At 42.8% G+C, this 23,393-nt stretch overlaps 1 protein-coding gene across 1 annotated transcript; it reads right to left on the minus strand.

The window, feature by feature from the left end:
• Positions 1-992: 992 nt before the first annotated feature.
• Positions 993-22,832, minus strand: LOC132418743 (pyruvate dehydrogenase E1 component subunit alpha, somatic form, mitochondrial). Its single transcript, XM_060002727.1, has 11 exons — positions 22,654-22,832; positions 10,948-11,007; positions 10,202-10,375; positions 9,282-9,408; positions 8,490-8,581; positions 7,567-7,659; positions 6,596-6,751; positions 6,267-6,338; positions 3,934-4,001; positions 2,674-2,782; positions 993-2,165 (listed from the first exon to the last, which is right to left on the minus strand). Exons 1-11 carry the CDS (start codon positions 22,708-22,710, stop codon positions 2,001-2,003), a joined length of 1,173 nt encoding a protein of 390 aa, XP_059858710.1. The 5' UTR covers positions 22,711-22,832; the 3' UTR covers positions 993-2,000.
• Between the last annotated feature and the right edge of the window lie 561 nt (positions 22,833-23,393).

Consider the following 23,393-nt stretch of genomic DNA (forward strand, 5'->3'; position numbering starts at 1 on the left):
CCTCTCTTGTTGTGGAGCTCAGGCTCTAGACACGCAGGCTCAGTAGTTGTGGCTCACGGGCCCAGCTGTTCCGCGCCATGTGGGATCTTCCCGGACCAGGGCACGAACCTGTGTCCCCCGCATCAGCAGGCGGACTCTCAACCACTGTGTCACCAGGGAAGCCCCTGTAATTAGGCTTTTAAGTAAAGCAGTAGAAAACAAAGTGCTGGTAACGTAATTTTCCCCCCTTCATTAACTCCCTTTTCTATAGCTCAGTCAGGAAAAAAACTACCAACCTCACTCCAAACTCTGGAGTTTTTCAAGGTTAAAGTTGGGGAAAAGCTGAGAGGGGGCAGAAGCTAAAGGCCCAGTAGAAAAAGTCAAGAGACAGGCCTGGCTGGGAGTGGAGTGAAGCGAGACATGAGATGCTAGTGGGCTACTACACCCAAAGCCGCCTTTCTTTAACTTGCACCCTGCCTTCTCATCCCCACGTCATCTTAAATAGTCTGCTCTGCACAGATGCAGCAGCACTCCTGTACAGTACCTCTCGGGCCATGTCCCACTCCTGCTAAGGCACAAGTGTCACCTCCATATGTGAAGAGAACATATTCCTGTTTTAGTTAAGTAAGTTTTCAAGTTAGGGACTGCATTTTTAAGACTAGACAACAAATCTAGACAAGTCTGGAAGGATATACTATAGCTTTTGCCATAAGGGCTCCTAAAGAAGTATTCTGCTGTGTTGCTTTGAAGTTGTCTTCTCTTACGACTCTCTAAAGAAGACTCCTGTTTGTTTCGTAGTGGTGGTCTCCTCTGCAGGCTCTGGACTGCAGTCTCCCAGTACAGAAGACAGGCTCAGGGGGCCCCGGCAACCCAAGATGAGGCTTAATCAATCAGCTAAGCCAGGGGACACAGGGAGCAAAGAGCGGACAACATACACACGAATTCTGCTGCACTTACGCAAGGAAAACACCGCTTGTTCAATGAACAATTTAAGAACTTGAAGTTTTAAAGAATGATGGAAAAAATTTTTAACCTTTTATTTATCAACATGTTTTCAAGGTGAGTAGAACTTGTATGTATTGTGAAAACAGTGATTGTAAAACCTGGTCTTGACATCCCAGAGTATTAGGGAATCCTTAAAAATGAATTTTAATTTACTTCAATGGAAAAATATCTGCTGGAAAGGTGAAACAACAGGTGTTTAAAATAACAAAAAGGCTGGGAATCACTGTTTTAGATCACACATTCCATACATTACTATTAACTGGAATTGCACTTAAAATTCAAAAAAGATAAAATTGATAAGAATATGCCTTGTATTTAATGTTTGATATGACTGTAAATAGAAAACTATTAAGAAAATAGCTTCATATTTATACTTAATGTATAAATGGAGAAAACTAACTTATTTGGCCTTTAAAATGAAGTAGTCTTATTTAAAAATCGAATTGTCCTTCCACCCCTGCCTGGTTATAATAAATACTGTGTTTTATTAAGGAGAAATGATGGTTCAGTGTGAACAGGCTTCAGCACCGACATGCACACAAATGGGGGCGTGTGTGCACGTTAGGGTACACCAGGTAAGCTGCTGGGCACTGGGAGGGACAGGACAATGATCGCCCCACAAAAAGGTGGCAGAGTTGGACAGGCATATAAGGAATTGTTTCTCCTTTTAGTAACTAAAAAAGTATTTGTTAAACGAGTATACAACTAAACCAAATAGAACTATTTTAAGGAAGTAATTTGAAGGAGGGTTAAGCAAACTCTTATTACCTATTTTAGACCTATATAACTAAAATAACCTTTATAATAAGATCCATACTATCCTTAAGATATAACATTAAAAGACGTTGTATCTTTTAATGCAACACTGTACAAACCACATGCAATTACACTATCTATCTATCTATCTAAATCTACACTTTCTTTCTATGGGTTTTTTCCTCCTTAACAAAGTTGAGAACCCAAAGCATTCCTTACAGTTGCTGCTGAATACCCAACTGAAGGTGTACCATCTTGCATTAACTGATGGACTTAAACTTGATCCACTGGTTTGCACCCCGGACTTCAAAAGGCGGATCGCTGCAGTAGATGTGATAGCCGAGTTCTTCCAAAGGTGGTTCAGGGTCAGCTGTAGCAAACTGGGCAGCATCCTCAATTTCTTTTCTCACGTCAACATCAATTTCCTAAAAATCAATCAGATTACAGTTCAAGAGATGTTTTGAATAGACAGCAGCTTAGGTACCAACTTGTTCTACTGGGAACCTCTTGCTAGTTGTTAACTCTCTACTACTACTGGCAGTATACCTATTATTATTGAAAATGTTAGTTTAACCATGACACAACGATCCACGAAGGGGGATTCTGGAGGACAGATACCAACATTAAGACATATACCCTGGCGAGGGAACATTTATGAATTAAAAATCTACAGTATATTTTTAGGAAAGCAGAACGGATGGTGGAGGAGGTTAATGTCCTGTGAAAAATATTGCGTTGGCCAAAAAGTTCTACATCGGGGTTTTCCCACAACATGGCTCGGAAAATTTTTGGCCAACCGAATACAGTATGTACTTTCCCACTTACTTACCTAGTTTACCGAGTGGCAGCTTCTTGTGTAGAGAAAAACTGCTCAAAAAGGAGAGCCAACCTTCAAAGGCAGACTTACTTTTAAACCATCAAGAGTCCCTGTACCTTTAGTTCTTCAACACTGGCCAGATTGCTGTTCACCATCCTATCCTTGAGAAGCATGATAGGGTCACTCTTACTTCTAACTTCCTGAATTTCTTCTCGTGTACGGTAACTAGAGGGAGGGAAACAGAGTTACAAGTAGATAAGAACAGTGCCGGCACAGCAGAGACAGTCTGGGAAACACAGCAGTCTGTTTTTGAGACGAAGGAGCACATCAGTACTCACGTCACCGTAAGAAGGGCAGAATTATATACTTTCAAAATACAAGAACTCATCCTAATATTCTGTAAGGAAGAGCTGCTCTGTCTTTATAGAAAACTCTACAATGGCAATTCACCTGGCTTCTCTGGCATTCTGACAACAGGCGCCAAGTTTCTATTTGCTACTTGATCTAGACGTCGGGCGTGAAGGTAGTGGTGGAGGCAGGGGAGATGGTTTTCTGTGGTGATAGCTATAACCTTTGAGGCAGCAGAAGGCTAAGCACAAAAAAAATGTGCCTTGCCTTTCCTCCCTTAAGACCACAGAGCAGTGTGGCTGGCAAGAACTTGGAGAGGAGGTTTTCCGATTCTTGATTGTACAACTGACCCTTGTCCTACAGCACTTGAAATAACACTAAAAGCAAAGAAAGGCTCTACCATTTTTTTAAGAACAGAATTACACCAAGTGCTTTCTTCCATGTAAGCTGCTCTTCATAACATTTTCCCTTAGGCCTTCATTCTATACTCAAAGACTTATTACGGCTTACTTTGACTAAATCTACTCTTAATTATGCCACACTCCGGGACTGCAGCATTACATGCCAGAGTTGCCAGGTGACAAAACTCCTTTTTTTTTTGACTGATTTATTTCAACATATGGAATACCCCACGTGCTACTTGGTCTTGCTCCATTCCAGCCAGAAGAGGAATACGCCATGAGAATCTGGGGTAATGCCTACAAAAGGTAAATGCCCCCAAGTATCCTACTCTACCATCAGTCCTGTTTTATGCAACAATTCCTCTCTGCAATTGTTTTCTTATTGGTGCTCATGCTAACTAGCATGTACACACTAGAGGAATTTTCAGAATGCTTTCTATATTGGAACCAATTTATTGGAAGGCACGCCTTTCAGGCTCAGACTAACTACTAAATCAATGCATGAAGCCAACTGGTGTCTGGCTTCAAAAGCAAACACACACTGAAATGCTTTGCTTTTTCATCTAAGTAGCACCATTCAAAGCCCATCCACTTCGGACACCACACTCAGTTTTCCCATGACCATACCTGACTCCAGGATCACTCATGCTGTGCCCATGGTAACGGTAAGTCTGCAGCTCCATCAGTATGGGCCCCTAGAACAGAACCCAGTGGAGGTAAGGTGAAACAATGGCCACAGCCTCAAATGTACGTCCTTTCAGGATCAAATACCTTCATCAGATCTGAGTTAAGAATTTCTTCTTAGTTGATTCTCATTTCTATTACCTATTTATTGCATGTTTCATTCCCATTTTTTTTTTTTTTTTTTTGCGGTACTCGGGCCTCTCACTGCTGTGGCCTCATCCCGTTGCAGAGCACAGGCTCAGCGGCCATGGCTCACAGGCCCAGCTGCTCCGCGGCATGTGGGATCCTCCCGGACCGGGGCACGAACCTGCGTCCCCTGCACCGGCAGGTGGACTCTCAACCACTGTGCCACCAGGGAAGCCCCATCCTCCTTATTTTTAACAGGAACTTACTAATAAAAGCCACCCCCCCCGCAGCATATTTTGAATCAAAAAGGCAGACAATTCTTTATGTAATGTCAATGGATTCTATTTCACCAGAATTGCATTTGATATATAATTCTTTAAGCACAGCATAGATTTAATTAAGAAAAGCCTATCAGAAAGCGGGGATGGCATTTATCTTCACGGTTAATATGCTAGTCTTTCTGCCCACCCCCCTCCCCCCCAGTCACAGGGGAAATCATCTATAAGCATTCTGATCAAGGCTAGAGAAAAACACTAACATAAACCTTAACAACGTAAGATGAAAAGCAAACCTCTAGTCCTCTCGTCCTTCTCCACTTCCCAGCACACATGAAGAGAGGCTGGATAGGTGACTTTCTACGTCACACCCACTTCATGCAGTGTTTCGTAGGGGACAGCAACCAATCCTGCTTCACAGAGATCTAGCTACTGTGTAACAGAAAGTTGGCAGGTGCTGATCCTGCGACTGGGAGAGCCCGGCTACCACGAGGTAGCTTGCTCATGCTACACCAGCCCCCTTTTAGAAAACAACTTTGAACAGAGGGGATGGGGTGGATCTAGGATCCTTGGGCAGTTTGGTGTAGTAGTTAAAAGAGGGCGGGAGATGGAATCCAAGTGCTTGGGTTCCAGTTCTGGCTGTACTGTATAGTAGCTACATACCTCAGTTTCTTCATCTACAAAACAGTAATTAACCCAGCTCAGAGGTGCGCCGATTAAAAAAGGTAATACCTAAGTGCTTAGCACATTGCCTGACCTATCATCTCTCAATAACTGTCACCTATTGATTGTTAATCATCCCGTAGCCATTTGGAAGCACGGCTGGTTAGGCTAAGGGGATGGTGATAAAGGGGTTTTTCCAGACCCTCCCCTAATTCCAAGATCAGGCTTTGGTCAGGCTGAGAAAGTCAACACACTACAAACTACTGATCCTGTTTCCACATACTGTTGGATGCCACATATTCTTTAAGGAACTGGGAGGGGGGGATGATGATACCCACCACCCAGGGCGTGGACCCCTAGTCTCAGAGTCCTGATACAGACCAGTGAGCCCACTGCCACCAACCTGCCATCTCAGTCATCTCATTTTTTTCTTGTTCAACCGTTCTACAGCTCCCTCCCCTCTTCACCCTCTCTTCCATTTTCATCACTGCCAGCCCAATCTTATTTGCACTACTGCCCAAACACGTACGTGAGGGAAGTCACTGAAGGGTAAACCTCAGGGGCCTGCTTTCTGGGCTGTGAAACACTGATTTAGGGAGAAGAACATCTTTCCACCAGCTCAGATGGCATGTATGCCTCTTTTTAGGCCAATCTCACTGTTCCCTTCTCCCTCCACTGCTATAACTGGAAGGGTCAAGGTTCTTAGGACTGAAACAGCAAGACTAAGACTACATAATTTAAACGTATTATTTGATTTACAAAAGACAAACTTATACTGGATGCCTATTTTACATAAGCAAAGTTCTGTGCAGGGCACTGCAGGAGTCCCCAGTCTGTTCACTCAAGGGGCTTATGATTGATGGCGGGGGGCAGGGGGGTGGAAGAGTTAGAAGCACATAATTAACCAAACCAAAAGGCAAAACAGATTGTCACAATGAAGACAGAGGCAGAATGCTGAGGGAGCACTGCAAGGAAAGATTTACCCCAAATGGGGCAAACATGGAATGTTTCCCAAGACGTGAGCTATCAAGACCACGTTATTTATATGAAGGGACCCGATTCGCTTAACTGGACCCAGCTTCTATCTTTTACACCTCAATTAGCAGCTACTCCTACATTGCTACAATAGACACAGGGGGCATTCTTTTAACTTTAAGACAGATAAATGTCATTAGAAATCTCTAGCCTAGAGGTCTACAAGAAAAATCTTACCTTTCCAGCTCTACAATAGGCAGCTGCAAACCTTGTGGCCTCCCGGACACACAGGATATCCATTCCATCTACCTATTAATAAATGGGAAAGATTAAATAAACACAACATTGTAAATCAACTATACGTCAATAAAATTTTAAAAATAAAAAGGAAAGGGGCAGAGCATAAATCCAACTGCCTAAAACCATTTTCATCTTACATGACCTGTTCATCCACTAAGAAAACAGAACTCTTTGATCTCTCTGAGATCTTCAAGGGCACTTGACAGAGTGCCTGGGCCCCGCAGGCCCTGAGGGTGTAGCTCCAGCTCTACAACAGGTGTCCTTACCCTCAGCCCAGGAATGAAGTCGCCTCTCTTGTAGTAATCAGTGCTGGCTGCTGCTCTCTCCACAGATGTTCCCATCCCATAGCGGTTATTCTCACAGATGAAAATACAAGGCAATTTCCACAAAGCCGCCATATTGTAAGCTTCGAATATCTGACCCTGGAAGTATGTATAAAAGTTCAAGTGGTTTCATTTTGCTGTTTTTCTCTAGACTTCATCATCCACAACAGCTGCTGCTCTACCCAGCAGAGAAAGCTTCCATAGGATGAAACGCCTCACCCACAACTAAGCTTCTGAAGCAAAGGAGTGTGTGCGCTTGGGGGGGAGCGGGGCACAGCGCAGCAAACCATCACCTCTTTTGCCGCTAAGGAAGTGACAAACCAAGTACTACTACTTGCTTCTGTAGGGCCAAGGCAGCAGCGGAGAATACAACGGGAAAAGATGGACATGTAAGAATGTACTACGGCTGCCTAGTTGTGTGCTTCATTATAAATTCTATGAGACCCTCTGGATGACCAGAGTGAACCGGTGTCTGAGAATCGGCATCCAGAGCAGGGCCTGGCAGGGTGTCAGCCACGGACCGGTGATTACTCAGACCACGACAGAAGAGCGAGAGGAGTCTGACAGCGCCTTGGCATTCAGGGGAATGAGTCTGTACATTACGGTACTGGTTTAAGAACTGGTTTGCCAAGGATTAAAATGTAAATCAGTCCTTCCCCACAGAGTCTGTGGAGCACTGAGGTAGAGCAAAGGTGAGCGTACTCTTAGGAGTACACCTATATAAAGCGCTTGTGAAACAATGCCAGGATGTAAATCTCTAATGTGGCCACAAAACCAAATTCTAGCTTGCCAGATAAATGGCCATTTCAACTAGTAAGCAATATACTACTTCACCACAAACTGAACTATGAATATTCAACACTTTGGACATAACACTGTAATCATTATTGCAATGTTAAGAGACACATACTCACCTGATTAGCAGCACCATCACCATACAAAGTCAAACAGATTTCATCTTTTCCGTTATACTTACAGGCCAGAGCAATCCCAGCTCCCAGGGGCACCTAATATTAAGGACAACCAAGAAAGGAACCACAGAAATCCGTGAGGGAAGAAGTTAATGCTCTGAATGTTAACTCCTGACCAGAATGTGAGATAGAAATGACACTGTCCCTACCCCAACCCTGTCTCTGCTTACCCTACCCCCAATATTATAAACAAACTAGCAAAGTAACACGAATAACTACTATCGTATTCTATGTCAACCATTTAGCAATAACATTTATGCATTCAGAGATTCAACTGCTAATCCTGAAAAGCCAAAAAAAGAAAAAGAAACCAAGGATTAAAAAAAATACCAAAAACAAACCAAAAAACCCAGATGCTAGAACCGTAATATATTAGAAAGTAAACCGAACAATCTAGATACGATCTTCTGCTGTTCCTTGTCCATTATTTACTAACTGATGAGAACAAGGAGGACGGCATAACCACAGAAGCTGGCTTTAGATTCAAACTAGGCCCTTAAGATCCTGACCACCTGCTTCTCCTGGTCTGGTACCAGTGCCAGCACTGTCTACAGCAGGGAGAGAGGTGTGGCCAAGAGGATGTGACAAAGCAATTAAATATCAATTAAACGGCAAAGGTATAGTTCTACTGCTAGAGGCTCTTGCTTACTTATAAAACATAACAAGTACCTAAAAGGAAACATTTTAAATCACTGTACAAATCTATTTATTAAATGATAGGGTATGAAGCAAGAGATCATTTAAAGCACACCGTGCCCCCCAAGTACTGAAGTACTTCAGAGGGAAGTTGTCTGGGGTACAGAATATTGCACAGATGTGGGCCAGGGCCAAATCCAGAAAATCATACAATGCTAGTCCTCAACTACCTGAGCTCCCACGATGCCATTGCCCCCGTAGAAGTTCTTGGCGTACATATGCATCGATCCTCCTTTTCCTTTAGCACAACCTCCTCTTCGTCCTAGAAGTGGCACCACACAAACATGACACATCAAAAACCAAATATATAAAACAAACAAAAACACACCCAGAGTATTTACGTAGAGGCTCAACCATTAGAACTCAGAAACCGATTCAACTACATAAGCACCTGTCCCTCTATGCAAATACCTAGACAAGTCCTCCTTGTCTCCTGGCCCTTTTATAATGAAGGTCAGGCCAGTCCCATGTCCTTGACCTTTCCAACTTTTTCAGCTCTCTAATCACTGAGTTTTCTTCAGATGTTAGTGTGGTACCCTAGACTTTTTTTTTTTTTTTTTTTTTGGCCAGTGACAAACATCTGATTTCTCCTACACTCGCATAAGAGTCAAGGGGGACAAAGGGACTGTTGAGAAGATTCTACCCAATGAATTTCTACCCAATGAAATACTTATACTCAATTTACTTTCTTTGCTAGATTTCTATTGGCATGCTTGAGTGATAAACACTATTCTGATTTTATAGAGCTGACCTTTACCTGAGAGGCCAGACAACCTCAAAAAATGGTCAGTTTACTCAAAAGCACAATAGAGGTACCAGAGCACCAAAAGGGAGAGGTTTTTTTGGTTTCAGCTTTTTTTTTTTAACCCTCAAAAAGGTTTCAATGTTAACTTACAAACGGTTAGCATCTTAATAGGAGATCTGAAAACTTAATTTCCCCTTTTTGTAAATTAATAGCAAACCTGTAAGCTCTGCGAGAATTGCTCGGACAGAAAGCCCACGAGTAAACGTAAAGCCGTGAGCCCGATATGCTGTGATCAGATGGTCTGTGGGGTTTATGCCGGCCTCCAGGCCCACACAACAAGCTTCCTGCATTCAAGGAAGAAGTGGCAATGAGTCAGTACAGTACACCATTTCTAGTTAAAAGGTTTCCTACACTATTATGAAATATTTGGCCCAGTAGAACTCTTCATTAATAACAGCAAGTACCTCTACTTTACACCAGAAACAGAGTAGAGGGTAAGGCCCAAGCCAGAGCCATAAACTGGCAATGCACAGATACGTTTCTTTTAAGCCTGTATGGTGATGTGAAAAAATTCTGAATCAAATGTGAACATTAAAATATTGGGGAATTTCACATGAAAATAGAGACGTCTGTCTTCTCTCGAAGACATCAGCAACAGGAAGCATTAGCCCCGTATTTCCACATGGCACCAACTGGCTGGACTACCAGCCAGTTATGACTACCCCTGCGGGTGGGCCCCGTCTGTTCCACTTCACCACTAGTCCCTGTCACCTTTCTCGATACTTCATACAGCTGGCAGCCTTCACTCATGTATTCTACCTAACTGGTCCCTGGTAGGCATTTGATTTCACAAACCTTGGCCTAAACCTACAAAACAAAAAACAAAACAAAAACCCGTCCCCCAAAAGTATACTCAGTACAGGTGATCATAATGCTATAAAGGCACAGGAAGTCAGCAATATGATACATGAGTCAATTCTTTAGCATAAGCTTCCTAGCAGGTCTCAGCATTCTCATGTTTATTCTAAAATACCAGCCTCAAATCCTTCAGACAGATAAAGCAGGGTAAAAGCCGATAAACACACACCATACTTCAATTCCTAAGTAACACAGTTTTACTACAAAACTACCACCCACCTGACCATCACACAAGTGACAGAAACCACGAATAATTTTCTGTTTATATAGCTGATCTGCTTTTAACTCCATTCGACGAACAGTCTGCATCATCCTGTAGTATTTGAGCCCATCCTCCCTGGTGAGCACCGTAGTGACAGGAGGGCCCTCTTCCAGCCGGTGAAGATCACATTTCTGAAATGGAATCAGACAGTTATCTCTCAGTCACTACAATGTAAACACTGCCAACCCACTCTAAGATCTAACTCGAAATATTTAAATCGAAAACCAGCAAATACCGAACTTGAAAACCAGCAGGCGAGCACATCAGAAATGCTGCATATTGCTTCTGATTCCTTCATAAAACTGACTGTGCAATGAGATGGGGTTTTGGAGAAAGGAAGTCTTTCTAAGACGACTTTCACTGAAAACCCCTAGAAGTCAACTGAGTTACAGGTTGAAAGACGAACTTTCAAACAAGCATTCTAAGAATCTTCTTATTCAAACATGTTACCAAACCACATTTCAAGTCTTAGAGTAGGTCTTCAATCTTTTTAGCTTGCTCTCCTGCTCCAAACTACCAAAAACCTGCTACATAAAAGGAGTAAATTCTAATTTTTGCTAACTTCTCTGAATCTTCGATTCTAGAACATTTGGAATAAAATGGTGAAAAACATGAATATCAAAATGCTGTACTGCAGAGGTAAAACTATATATCAAAGTGTACCTGTGGAAAAAAATTTAACACGAAGCAAAACACCTCTTACCTTAATTTCAAATGTAGCATCATTTGCAAAATTACGGGATGCCACCAGCACTCTGCTTGCCTTGAAAGATCAAAATATACAAGTATATCAGTGCTTTTTATTGTCGGTTATTTTTGAGTTATTATTCTTATTAATCAGTTATCAGGATGCAGTCCTAGAACTCTAAGAGCCCTAACACATTCATGGGCTTATCTTCCATTCTGTTCACTGTGTTGGGATCTTGTCCTCCAAAAGGAATCCATGCTTTGGCCAAAGAAACATGATGGTACCCCCATCGAAAGGCAAACTGCAGAAACCCATCTATATAGTCACTTTGTTTTCAAAGAAATTACAGTGAAAATGTAATGAAGTTAATGGCCAAATCGAAGAGACCAGATAATCTGTGGGGTATGTTTATGCTATTCTTAGCCATAACCACATACGTTGAGCAAGCTAATGCTTTACTTTCAGAATAGTTCTTCAAATAAAACTATGATTCAACTCCTATTTCAGGCAAATCACTTCTCTATGAAATGGTACTATAAGAAAAATATTTTAAACTACACAAAGCATGAGATAGACACCTTAGTGAGAAATGTACAAGACAAAAGAAAAGATACTTAGCATTCCCTGACTTAAAAAAAACAAAAGATTTGAGGGATGTTTTATGATTCGAAGAGCACCAGAAGGAAGATGTTCTCTACAACTCCCTTCCTTTTTTTGTTTTGAAATAATAAATGCTTCTCGAGAGGTCAGACAGCAGAAGCAAGAACAACTACAATCCTGCAGCCTGTGGAACAAAAACCACATCCACAGAAAGAAAGACAAGATGAAAAGGCAGAGGGCTATATGCCAGATGAAGAAACAACATAAAACCCCAGAAAAACAACTACATGAAGTGGAGATAGGCAACCTTCCAGAAAAAGAATTCAGAATAATGATAGTGAAGATGATCCAGGACCTCGGGAAAAGAATGCAGGCGAACATAGAGAAGATGCAAGAAGTGTTTAACAAAGACCTAGAAGTATTACAGAACAAACAAACAGAGATAAACAATACAATAACTGAAATGAAGACAACACTAGAAAGAATCAATAGCAGAATAACTGAGGCAGAAGAACGGATAAGTGACCTGGAAGACAGAATGGTGGAATTCACGGCTGCGGAACAGACTAAAGAAAAAAGAACGAAAAGAAATGAAGACAGCCTAACAGACCTCTGGGACAACATGAAACATGACAACATTCACATTATAAGGGTCCCAGAAGGAGAAGAGAGAGAAAGAACCAGAGAAAATATTTGAAGAGATTATAGTTGAAAACTTCCCTAACATGGGAAAGGAAATAGCCACCCAAGTCCAGGAATCGCAGACAGTCCCATACAGGATAAACCCAAGGAGAAACACGCCAAGACACATACTAATCAAATTGGCAAAAATTAAAGACAAAGAAAAATTACTGAAAGCAGCAAGGGAAAAACAACAAATAACATACAAGGGAACTCCCGTAAGGTTAACAGCTGATTTCTCAGCAGAAGCTCTACAAGCCAGAAGGAGTGCAATGACATATTTAAAGTGATGAAAGGGAAGAACCTACAACCAAGATTACTCTACCCGGCAAGGATCTCATTCAGATTCAGTGGAGAAATCAAAAGCTTTACAGACAAGCAAAAGCTAAGAGAATTCAGGACCACCAAAAAGCTCTACAACACATGCTAAAGGAACTTCTCTAAGTGGGAAACACACGGGAAGAAAAGGACCTACAAAAACAAACCCAAAACAATTAAGAAAATGGTCATAGGCACATACATATCCATAATTACCTTAAACATGAATGGATTAAATGCTCCCACCAAGAGACACAGGCTTGCTGAATGGATACAAAAACAAGACCCATATATGTGCTGGCTACAAGAGACTCACTTCACACCTAGGGACACATACAGACTGAAAGTGACAGGATGGAAAAAGATATTCCATGCAAATGGAAACCAAAAGAAAGCTGGAGTAGCAATTCTCATATCAGACAAAATAGACTTTAAAATAATATTACAAGAGACAAGGAAGGACACTACATAATGATCAAGGGATCAATCCAAGAAAAATATATAACAATTATAAATATACATGCACCCAACATAGGAGCACCTCAATACATAAGGCAACTGCTAACAGCTATAAAAGAAGAAATCGACAGGAACACAACAGTGGGGGACTTTAACACCTCACACCAATGGACAGATCATCCAAAATGAAAATAAATAAGGAAACAGCTTTAAATGACACAATACACCAGATAGATTTAATTGATATTTATAGGACATTCCATCCAAAAATAGCAGATTACACTTTCTTCTCAAGTGCGCAAGGAACATTCTCCAGGACAGATCACATCTTGGGTCACAAGTCCAGCCTCAGCAGATTTAAGAAAACTGAAATCATATCAAGCATCTTTTCTGACCACAACACTATGAGACTAGAAATGAATTCCAGGGAAAAAAACGTAAGAAACACAAACACATGGAGGCTAAACAAGACATTACTAAAAAACCAAGAGATCACTGAAGAAATCAAACAGGAAATCAAAAAATACCTAGAGACAAATGACAATGAAAAACACGGTGATCCAAAACCTATGGGATGCAGCAAAAGCATTTCTAAAAGGGAAGTTTATAGCTATACAAGCCTACCTCAAGAAACAAGAAAAAATCTCAAATAAACAATCTAACCGTACACCTATAGGAACTAGAGAAAGAGGAACAAACAAAACCCAAAGTTAGCAGAAGGAAAGAAATCATAAAGATCAGAGCAGAAATAAATAAAATAGAAACAAAGAAAACAATTGCAAAGATCAATAAAACTAAAAGCTCGTTCTTTGAGAAGATAAACAACACTGATAAACCATTAGCCAGACTCACCAAGAAAAAGAGGGAGAGGACTCAAATCAATAAAATTAGAAATGAAAAACAAGAAGTTACAACAGACACTGCAGAAATACAAAGCATCCTAAGAGACTACTACAAGCAACTCTATGCCAATAAAATGGACAACCTGGAAGAAATGGACAAATTCTTAGAAAGGTATAACCTTCCAAGACTGAACCAGGAAGGAATAGAAAATATGAACAGACCAATCACAAGTAATGAAATTGAAACTGTGATTAAAAATCTTCCAACAAACAAAAGTCCAGGACCAGATGGCTTTACAGGTGAATTCTATCAAACATTCAGAGAAGAGCTAACACCCATCCTTCTCAAACTCTTCGAAAACACTGCCGAGGAAGGAACACTCCCAAACTCATTCTATGAGGCCACCATCACCCTGATACCAAAACCAGACAGGGATACTACAAAAAAAGAAAATTACTGACCAATATCACTGATGAATATAGATGCAAAGATCCTCAACAAAATACTAGCAAATAGGATCCAACAACACATTAAAAGGATCATACACAGCAAAAAAACAAACAAAAACAAAAACAAAAAACTCTCCAGAAAGTAGGCATAGAGGGAACCTACCTCAACATAATAAAGGCCATATATGACAAACCCACAGCAAACATCATTCTCAGTGGTGAAAAACTGAAAGCATTTCCTCTAAGATCAGGAACAAGACAAGGATGTCCACTCTCACCACCATTTTTCAACATAGTTTTGGAAGTCCTAGCCACAGCAATCAGAAAAGAAAAAGAAAGAAAACAAATACAAATTGGAAAAGAAGAAGTAAAACTGTCACTGTCTGCAGATGACATGATACTATACATAGAGAATCCTAAAGATGCTACCAGAAAACTACTAGAGCTAATCAATGAATCTGGTAAAGTAGCAGGATACAAAATTAATGCACAGCAATCTCTTGCATTCCTATACACTAATGATGAAAAATATGAAAGAGAAATTAAGGAAACACTCCCATTTACCATTGCAACAAAAGGACGAAAATACCTAAGAATAAACCTACCTAGGCAGACAAAAGACCTGTAGGCAGAAAACTATAAGACACTGATGAAAAACATTAAAGATGATACCAACAGATGGAGAGATATACCATGTTCTTGGATTGGAAGAATCAATATTGTGAAAATGACTATACTACCCAAAGCAATCTACAGATTCAATGCAATCCCTATCAAATTACCAATGGCATTTTTTAAGAGCTAGAACAAAAAATCTTAAAATTTGTATGGAGACACTAAAGACCCCAAATAGCCAAAGCAGTCTTGAGGGAAAAAAACGGAGCTGGCGGAATCAGACTCCCTGACTTCAGACTATACTACAAAGCTACAGTAATCAAGACAATATGGTACTGGCACAAAAACAGAAACAGAGATCAATGGAACAAGATAGAAAGCCCAGAGATAAACCCACACACCTATGGTCAATTAATCTACAACAAAGGAGGCAAGGATATACAATGGAGAAAAGATAGTCTCTTCGATAAGTGGTGCTGGGAAAACTGGACTGCTACATGTAAAAGAATGAAATCAGAACACTCCCTAACACCATACACAAAAAAAAAACTCAAAATGGATTAGAGACCTAAATGTAAGACTGGACACTATAAAACTCTTAGAGGAAAACATAGGAAGAACACTCTCTGACATAAATCACAGCAAGATCGTTTTTGATCCACCTCCTAGAGTAATGGAAATAAAAACAAAAATAAACAAATGGGACCTAATGAAACCTCAAAGCTTTTGCACAGCAAAGGAAACCACAAACAAGATGAAAAGACAACCCGCAGAATGGGAGAAAATATTTGCAAATGAATCAACAAAGGATTGATCTCCAAAATATATAAAAAGCTCATGCAGCTCAATATTAAAGAAACAAACAACCCAACCCAAAAATGGACAGAAAACCTAAATAGACATTTCTCCAAAGAAGACATACACATGGCCAAGAAGCACATGAAAAGCTGCTCAACCTCACTAATTATTAGAGAAAGGCAAATCAGAACTACAATGAGGTTATCACCTCACACCAGTTAGAATGGGCATCATCAGAAAATCTACAAACAACAAATGCTGGAGAGGGTGTGGAGAAAAGGGAACTCTCTTGCACTGTTGGTGGGAATGTAAATTGATACAGCCACTATGGAGAAAAGTATGCAGGATCCTTAAAAAACTAAAAATAGGGCTTCCCTGGTGGTGCAGTGGTTGAGAGTCTGCCTGCCGATGCAGGGGACGCAGGTTCGTGCCCTGGTCTGGGAAGATCCCACATGCCACGGAGCGGTTGGGCCCGTGAGCCATGGCCGCTGAGCCTGCGCGTCCGGAGCCTGTGCTCCGCAACGGGAGAGGCCACAACAGTGAGAGGCCCGCGTACCGCAAAAAAAAAAAACTCAAAATACAATTACCATATGATCCAGCAATCCCAGTACTGGGCGTATACCCAGAGGAAACCATAATTCTGAAACACACATGCACCCCAGTGTTCATTGCAGCACTATTTACAATAGCCAGGTCATGGAAGCAACCTAAATGCCCATCAACAGACGAATGGATAAAGAAGTTGTGATACATATATACAACAGAGTATTACTCAGCCATAATAAAAAGGAATGAAATTGGGTCATTTGTTGAGACGTGGATGGATCTAGAGACTGTCATACAGAGTGAAGTAAGTCAGAAAGAGAAAAACAAGTATTGTACATTAACACATGTTATGTGGAACCTAGAAAAATGGTACAGATGAACCGGTTTGCAGGGCAGAAGTTGAGACACAGATGTAGAGAACAAACGTATGGACACCAAGGGGGGAAAGCCGCGGTGGGGTGGGGATGGTGGTGTGATGAATTGGGTGATTGGGATTCACAGGTATACACTGATGTGTATAAAACTGATGACTAATTAAGAACCTGCTGTATAAATAAAATTCAAAATTTTTAAAAAATAAAATAAAAGCTTCTCATTTATTACTGGGAAAAAACCAGATTAGCCAGCTGTTTTTTCAGTGGGTGAAATTCTGACAAAAATGCCTCTGAGGTTGATCTGTTGTTAGATCAAGCAAGGTGACCTATGTGCAACTTGGACCATTGCTTGGGCTCAAAACAGATCTCGGAGCTGGTGTCATTGACTCATGCCATTTGGTGTGCAGATTGGTGGCATCTGTGTTTTAACCTCAATTCCTATTGCTACAGAATTCCTATTCTGAGGCTTAGAGGGGCAGGCCTCTGACTGCACTGTTGCCATCTGAGTTGAGGGGGTGGGACCTGCAATGAGTTTTCAGTGAAGCTTTTCTCTCGGTGCTGATGAGATTCATGCTACCTGAGTTGCCCAAAGCCATAGAGCACTTAACTGTTGGGGCTGGGGTACAAACCCAGCAAATCTGGCTCCAAGGTCTGTGTCACCTCACCTTAAGCACCTCACCCCCACGAGCTGCCTCCTCAAACCCGCACGGCCGCCGAAGAATCCCAGTGCTCCCTTTTTTTTTTTTTTGGCCACGCCGCACAGCATGTGGGATCTTAGTTCCCCAACCAGGGATCAAACCTGCACCCCCTGCATTGGAAGCGCAGAATCTTAACCATTGAACCGCCATGGAAATCCCCAGTGCTCCCTTGTTCATGTTCAGGTGGCTGTCACTGTTTGATGGGGGGAAGGGGTGCGGGTAAAAAGCTGCCAGAAATGTTTCCTTTTCACTCTGCTCACAGCAATAGTACTCTGTGTGATGGCTAAGGTCCAGGTTAGACCACAAACATTTAATCAGTTAGGAGGACTGTACTACTTTAGCCACATTCTGCCACGTCACGCATACGTAAACCAATATGACTTCTTCTCATGCAGACTTGAAGAGCATTCTTCAGACCCCACAAAAAGTACTTTTGATATGTTCATACAGTGTGTTACCTTACCATCCAACCTGTAGCAATGGTCTTGATTTTGGTGAGAAGGGGTAAGGTTGATCTGCTAAGTGTACAAGCCAACAGGCAGAAAGCTATTATCTAGTGATCTCTTCACCCATCAATATACCATTATCCAATAAAGCCAACAAAAACCATGACATTGCTGGAGAAAAAAAGTTGAACTGCTAGAGACAAATGCTTCAGTTAAGTTAGAGATTGAGAGAGTCCAATACATCTAAGAATAAGTGAAAAAAATTGAGAAATTTGGGAAGAAGAAAAGTTGAGAAGTATGAGGTGACAAACAAAACGTTATGTTCGGCAATCATGAAATGGATATGTTATTTTTGACAGTTAAATGGTTTTGGGGGGCTAGAAATATATATATCTTGTCTTGAAAAATAAATCTCCAGATACAACTACAGAAACTGCATTTTGGAGACTGAAAACTAACGACCAAACCAGTCAAGCAACAGTAACCAAGAAAAGGAAAAATTCTCTTTCTCCATCCTAAATTCCTAACAAGAAACAATGACAGTTCTACATAATAAAGAGCAAGAAGGTAAGGTCAAAGATTTTGACTGTCAGAAAGCTACTTAGATACTTTCTCCCATTTCATTACTATGAATCTCAAAAATAGTAAGATTCACTGATACAATGGGTGAAAGGAGCCACATTAAGCGAAAGTTAAGCTAAAAGTCGTATCAGAAGTTGGGGGGGGGCCTTTCTCACCTTCTGAGATGGCCCACACTCTGTGGAGTCTGTTTCTCTCTAAATAAATCCACTTCTTACCTATCACTTTGTCTCTCACTGAATTCTTTCTGCGATGAGACATCAAGAACCTGAGCTTTGGGGCTTCCCCGGTGGTAGAGTGGTTAGGAATCTGCCTGCCAGTGCAGGGGACACGGGTTCGAGCCCTGGCCCGGGAAGATCCCACATGCCACGAGAAACTAAGCCCACGAGCCACAACTACTGAGCCCGTGTGCCACAACTACTGAAGCCCGTGCGCCTAGAGCCCGTGCTCCGCAACAAGAGAAGCCACCGCAGTGAGAAGCCCGCGCACCACAACGAAGAGTAGCCCCCGCTCGCTGCAACTGGAGAAAGCCCACGCGCAGCAACGAAGACCCAACGCAGCCAAAAGTAATAATAAAATAAATAAAAATAAAACAAAACAAAACAAAAAAAAAGAAGTGTGAGGGAGATTTGGATCAAGATGGTGGAGGAGTAGGACGTGGAGCTCACCTTCTCCCACAAGTATCAATACACCAAAAATACATCTACGTGTGGAAGGGTTCTCACAGAACATCTACTGAGCTCTGCCAGAAGACCTCAGACACCCAAGAGGGCAAGAAAATCTCCACATAACTGGGCAGGACAAAAGAAAAAAAAAGAGAGAAGGCAATCAGTACGGGACCTGCGCCCCTGGGAGGGAGCTGTGAAAAAGAAAACGTTTCCACACCCTGAGAAGTCCCCTCACTGGTAGAGATATCACCCAGGACAGAGGTGGAGCTTCGGAACCTCGGAGGAGCGTGCAGCAACTGGTCTGCGGAAAGCAAAGCAGAGAGAGACCTACACAGACGGTTGGTACCACGACCTTGTACTCCCCAGCTTGAGAAGCTCCTCCACTGGGCTGGGCAAGGGCTGGGTGCTGAGGTTTGGGCTTCGGAGGTCAGACCCAGGGAGAGGACTGGAGTTGGCTACGTGGAGACGACAGCCTGCGGGGGCTGGAGTGTGGTGCACTATAACTGAGGGAATACGGGAAGAAGCTTGGGCCCTTCAGAAAGGCAAGGGGCCATTGTTGGGGGGTGCACGAAGAGAGAGGTGGGACCGCCATAGGAGCTTCTTTCTCCGTGCGCGCACTCTCAGGCAGCAGGGCACCACCTACACGAGCTCCGGGGGGCGGACTCGAGCCGCCACTGCCATCTCCGACTCCAGAGGCGGATGCAGACCACTGCAGCTGCCAAGGGTCCCGTGACTGGGCACCCACCACTGCCCCCACCCTCCCCGGGAGCACACGCGGGCCACGCACCTGCACATCCCCTATCAAGGGGATAACGACCAGCACACGCAGAGGAAAGAGACGGCAAGAATCCAAACCAAAAACAGCCCTCATGCCAAAAAAATATTCAACCCACACAAACTACGCAGGGAGGCACCTGCATTTAAGTAGCCCTCCAAGACTACAGTAGATAACTGTTTCTCCTAAATTCAGAGAGTAAAAAAAATATAAGCAAAATGAAGAAGCAGAGGAACTACTCTCAGTTAAAAGACCAAGAAAATTCCCCTGAAGGAACAAACAATGAAACTAGGGTTTCAGTCTAGTAGATACCAAGTTCAAAAAGGAGATAATGAAAATACTGAAGGACTTAAGAAAGGCTATCGACAGAAATGCAGAGTACTGTAAAAAGAAACTAGAAACTAGAAAGAGGAGCCAAGAAAAATTAGAAACTTCATTTGCTGAGACGAAAGCTGAGCTAAAGGCAATGAATAGCAGAATGAATAATGCAGAAGAAAGAATAAGTGACCTCGAAAGTAGAATAGTGGAAATTACCCAATCAAAACAGCAGACAGAAAGGCAAGTGAAAAAAAATGAAAGCAATATAAGAGACCTATGGGATAATATAAAGTGTGCCAATCTACACATAATAGGGATTCCAGAAGGAGAAGAAAGAGAAAAGGGGATTGAAAATGTACTTGAAGAAATTATGACTGAAAACTTCCCAAGCCTAAAGAAGGAAGCAGATATCCAGATACAGGAAGCACAGAGGGTCCCAACAAGATGAACCAAACAGACCTACACCAAGACATTTCATTATAATAAAATGGCAAAAGTTAAAGAGAGGATTTTAAAGGCAGCAAGTGAAAAACAACGTGTTAGTTACAAGGGAATCCCCATAAGGCTATCGGCTGATTTCTCTACAGAAATGCTGCAGGCCAGAAGGGAGTGGCAAAATATATTCAAGCCTTGAAAGGGAAACATCTGCAACCTAGAATACGCTACCCAGCAAGATGATCATTTAGAATAGGAGAAGAAATAAAGAATTTCTCAGACACGCAAAAACTAAAAGAATTCAGCAATACTAAACCTACCCTAAAAGAAATACTCCAAGTTCTTCTCTATATAGAAAAGAAGATATAGGAAGGAGGAAGTCACAACTGGAAAGTAAATCACTTAAATTAGCCACTATACAGATCAAAACAAAAACAAAAAAACCTATTTGTGAAAGTGATGATAAACACAAGGAACAGCAGAAGGATAAACATGAAGATGTAATCAAAACGACATCAAGGGCTTCCCTGGTGGCGCAGTGGTTGAGAGTCTGCCTGCCGATGCAGGGGACACGGGTTCGTGCCCCGGTCCGGGGAGATCCCACATGCTGCGGAGCGGCTGGGCCCGTGAGCCATGGCCGCTGAGCCTGCGCGTCCAGAGCCTGTGCTCCGCAACGGGAGAGGCCACAGCAGTGAGAGGTCTGCGTACCGCAAAAAAAAAAAAAAAAAAAGACATCAAAATCATAAGATGTGGGGAAGGAGATGACAAAATGTACATTTGTTTTTTTAGAATGCATTTGAGCCTATATGACTACCAGTCTAAAGCAAACAGATACAGGAAGGGGTTCACATACTTGAAAAACAGGGCAACTGCAAGTCAAAAACATACAATAGATTCACAAAAACCAGAAAGAAAACACAAGCATAAAATAAAAGGAAATCCTCAAACCACAAAAAGAAAGGAACAAAGAGGAAACATAGAATAAACTGGAAAACAAGGTTTAAAATGGCAATGAATACATACGTATCAATAATTACCTTAAATGTCAGTAATGCTCCAATCAAAAGACACAGAGTGGCAGACTGGATTAAAAAAAAACCAAGAGCCTAAAATATGCTGCCTACAAGACACCCACTTTAGGGCAAAGGACACACAAAGATTGAAAGTGAGGGAATGCAAACGGAAATGACAAGAAAGCAGGGGTTGCAATACTCATATCAGACAAAATAGACTTTAAAACAAATAGCATAAAGAAAGATAAAGAACACTATATAATGATTTTACACCCGTCAACATATATGAACCTAATATAGGAGCACCCAAATACATAAAACAAATACTAACAGACATAAAGGGAGAAATTGACCGGAATACAGTACTGGTAGGAGCCTTTAACACCCCACTCACATCAATGGACAGAACTTCCATACAGAGAATCAATAAGGCAACAGAGATCCTAAATGATAATAACAATGTTTAACACAGGTAGCACCTACTATGTACCACGCGCTACCGGGAAAGGTTTACATATTTGTCACTCGTTTAAGCCTCACCGTCCCTCATCCTCATTTAAAAAAAAAAAAAAAAACAACCCCACGGGTAAGTACTCTCATCTCCATGTTAGAGATGAGCAAACTGAGCACGGGGATTTTGAAGAAAAAACAAAAACCTCTTACTCAAGGTCACAGGGCTAGTAACTGGTGAAACTGAAGTGTGAATGGAGCCACTCTGTCTCCGGGTTCCCGGTCAAGAGGAAGATTTAAAATGAGTGGGCTGGGAAGAGGCGGTCAACTCGAGACTCGAGGAATCCCAAAGCCCCCTTCTCTGAGGTAAACGAACGGGCCCTTCCAGAGCGCACCGACCAGGCCGGCACCGGGAGCCGCGCCCGACCTCCACACGGACCTTGTAAAGCTCCCCCTCCCTCAGTCGGCGCCCGAGGGCCGAGCCACCGCTCCCCTCGCGGCCAGGAGCGGAGCGCACGACGTGGACGCAGGACAAAGGCCCGCGGCTCCACAAGGCCCGGCCCGCCCGGCCCACTCAGCCCGCTCGTCCTGCCCTCTGGCGTCCTCCGGCCTCGGGCCCACTCGCGCCCCACCCCGGGTCGCTCACGCCACCTCACCGGCTTCTGGGCGACGCCCAACAACACGCGGGAGACGGCGGCGAGCATCTTCCTCATGGAGTGCGGGCAGTGGCGGCAGCGGCGACTCCCAACGGCCCAAGCAGCGCGGCCCAGGTGCCTCCAAGTCTCCTTCAGGTTCTCGGAGCGGACGCTACCACTTCACGCCAGCACGGCGCGACGGAAACGTCACGCGCCTCGCCGGGCCGCGGGCCAACCAGAACGGCTCCCAGGGCGTGCCCCGCCCACCTGAGGCCCGCGGCCGCCCATTGGGTGTCAGAGCCAGAGGGCGAGGCTGAGGGATCTTTCCGTCAGCAAGCAGCCGGCAGGTGAGGCGCCGGAGACCTGAGGGTGCCTGCGTGGGAAAGTGAGGCCACACCTCCAGGCCCCGCGGGAAAAGGACCTGCTTGGATTTTGCACCCCAGCTGAGCCACGCACGATCGTGCAAGGCCAATCCTACTGAGCGTCCAGCCCTGCCGGTGCCGCAACTTTGAAGCCTTTGCTCAATACACAAGATGGTGAAGATTAATATCCCTGGGGGAGGCCGAAAGACAGAACACCTGGTTTCTATAAATGGTTCTGCCGCTAACTTTTCTTTTAGAGATCATGTGACAGTTGTAAGTCTTCCCTATCTGCTGTGAGCTAGGATTTGATGAAATAAAATTCATATTTTAAGGCAAGACAAGAAAAATTTAAACAAACTGTTTTTACTCTGCCCGTTTGGGCCTCCTGCCTCCCCTCTC

The sequence above is a fragment of the Delphinus delphis genome, chromosome X, assembly GCF_949987515.2.
Source record: "Delphinus delphis chromosome X, mDelDel1.2, whole genome shotgun sequence".
Taxonomy (NCBI): domain Eukaryota; kingdom Metazoa; phylum Chordata; class Mammalia; order Artiodactyla; family Delphinidae; genus Delphinus; species Delphinus delphis.

Coding starts and splice junctions, on each gene's coding strand:
- LOC132418743 (XM_060002727.1), bottom strand. CDS start 22,710: ATGAGGAAGATGCTCGCCGCCGTCTCCCGCGTGTTGTTGGGCGTCGCC. Junction 10,376..10,947: donor ATGCTACATTTGAAATTAAG/GTAAGAGGTGTT, acceptor ATTCCATTTCAG/AAATGTGATCTTCACCGGCT. Junction 2,166..2,673: donor CCAGTGTTGAAGAACTAAAG/GTACAGGGACTC, acceptor ATTGATTTTTAG/GAAATTGATGTTGACGTGAG.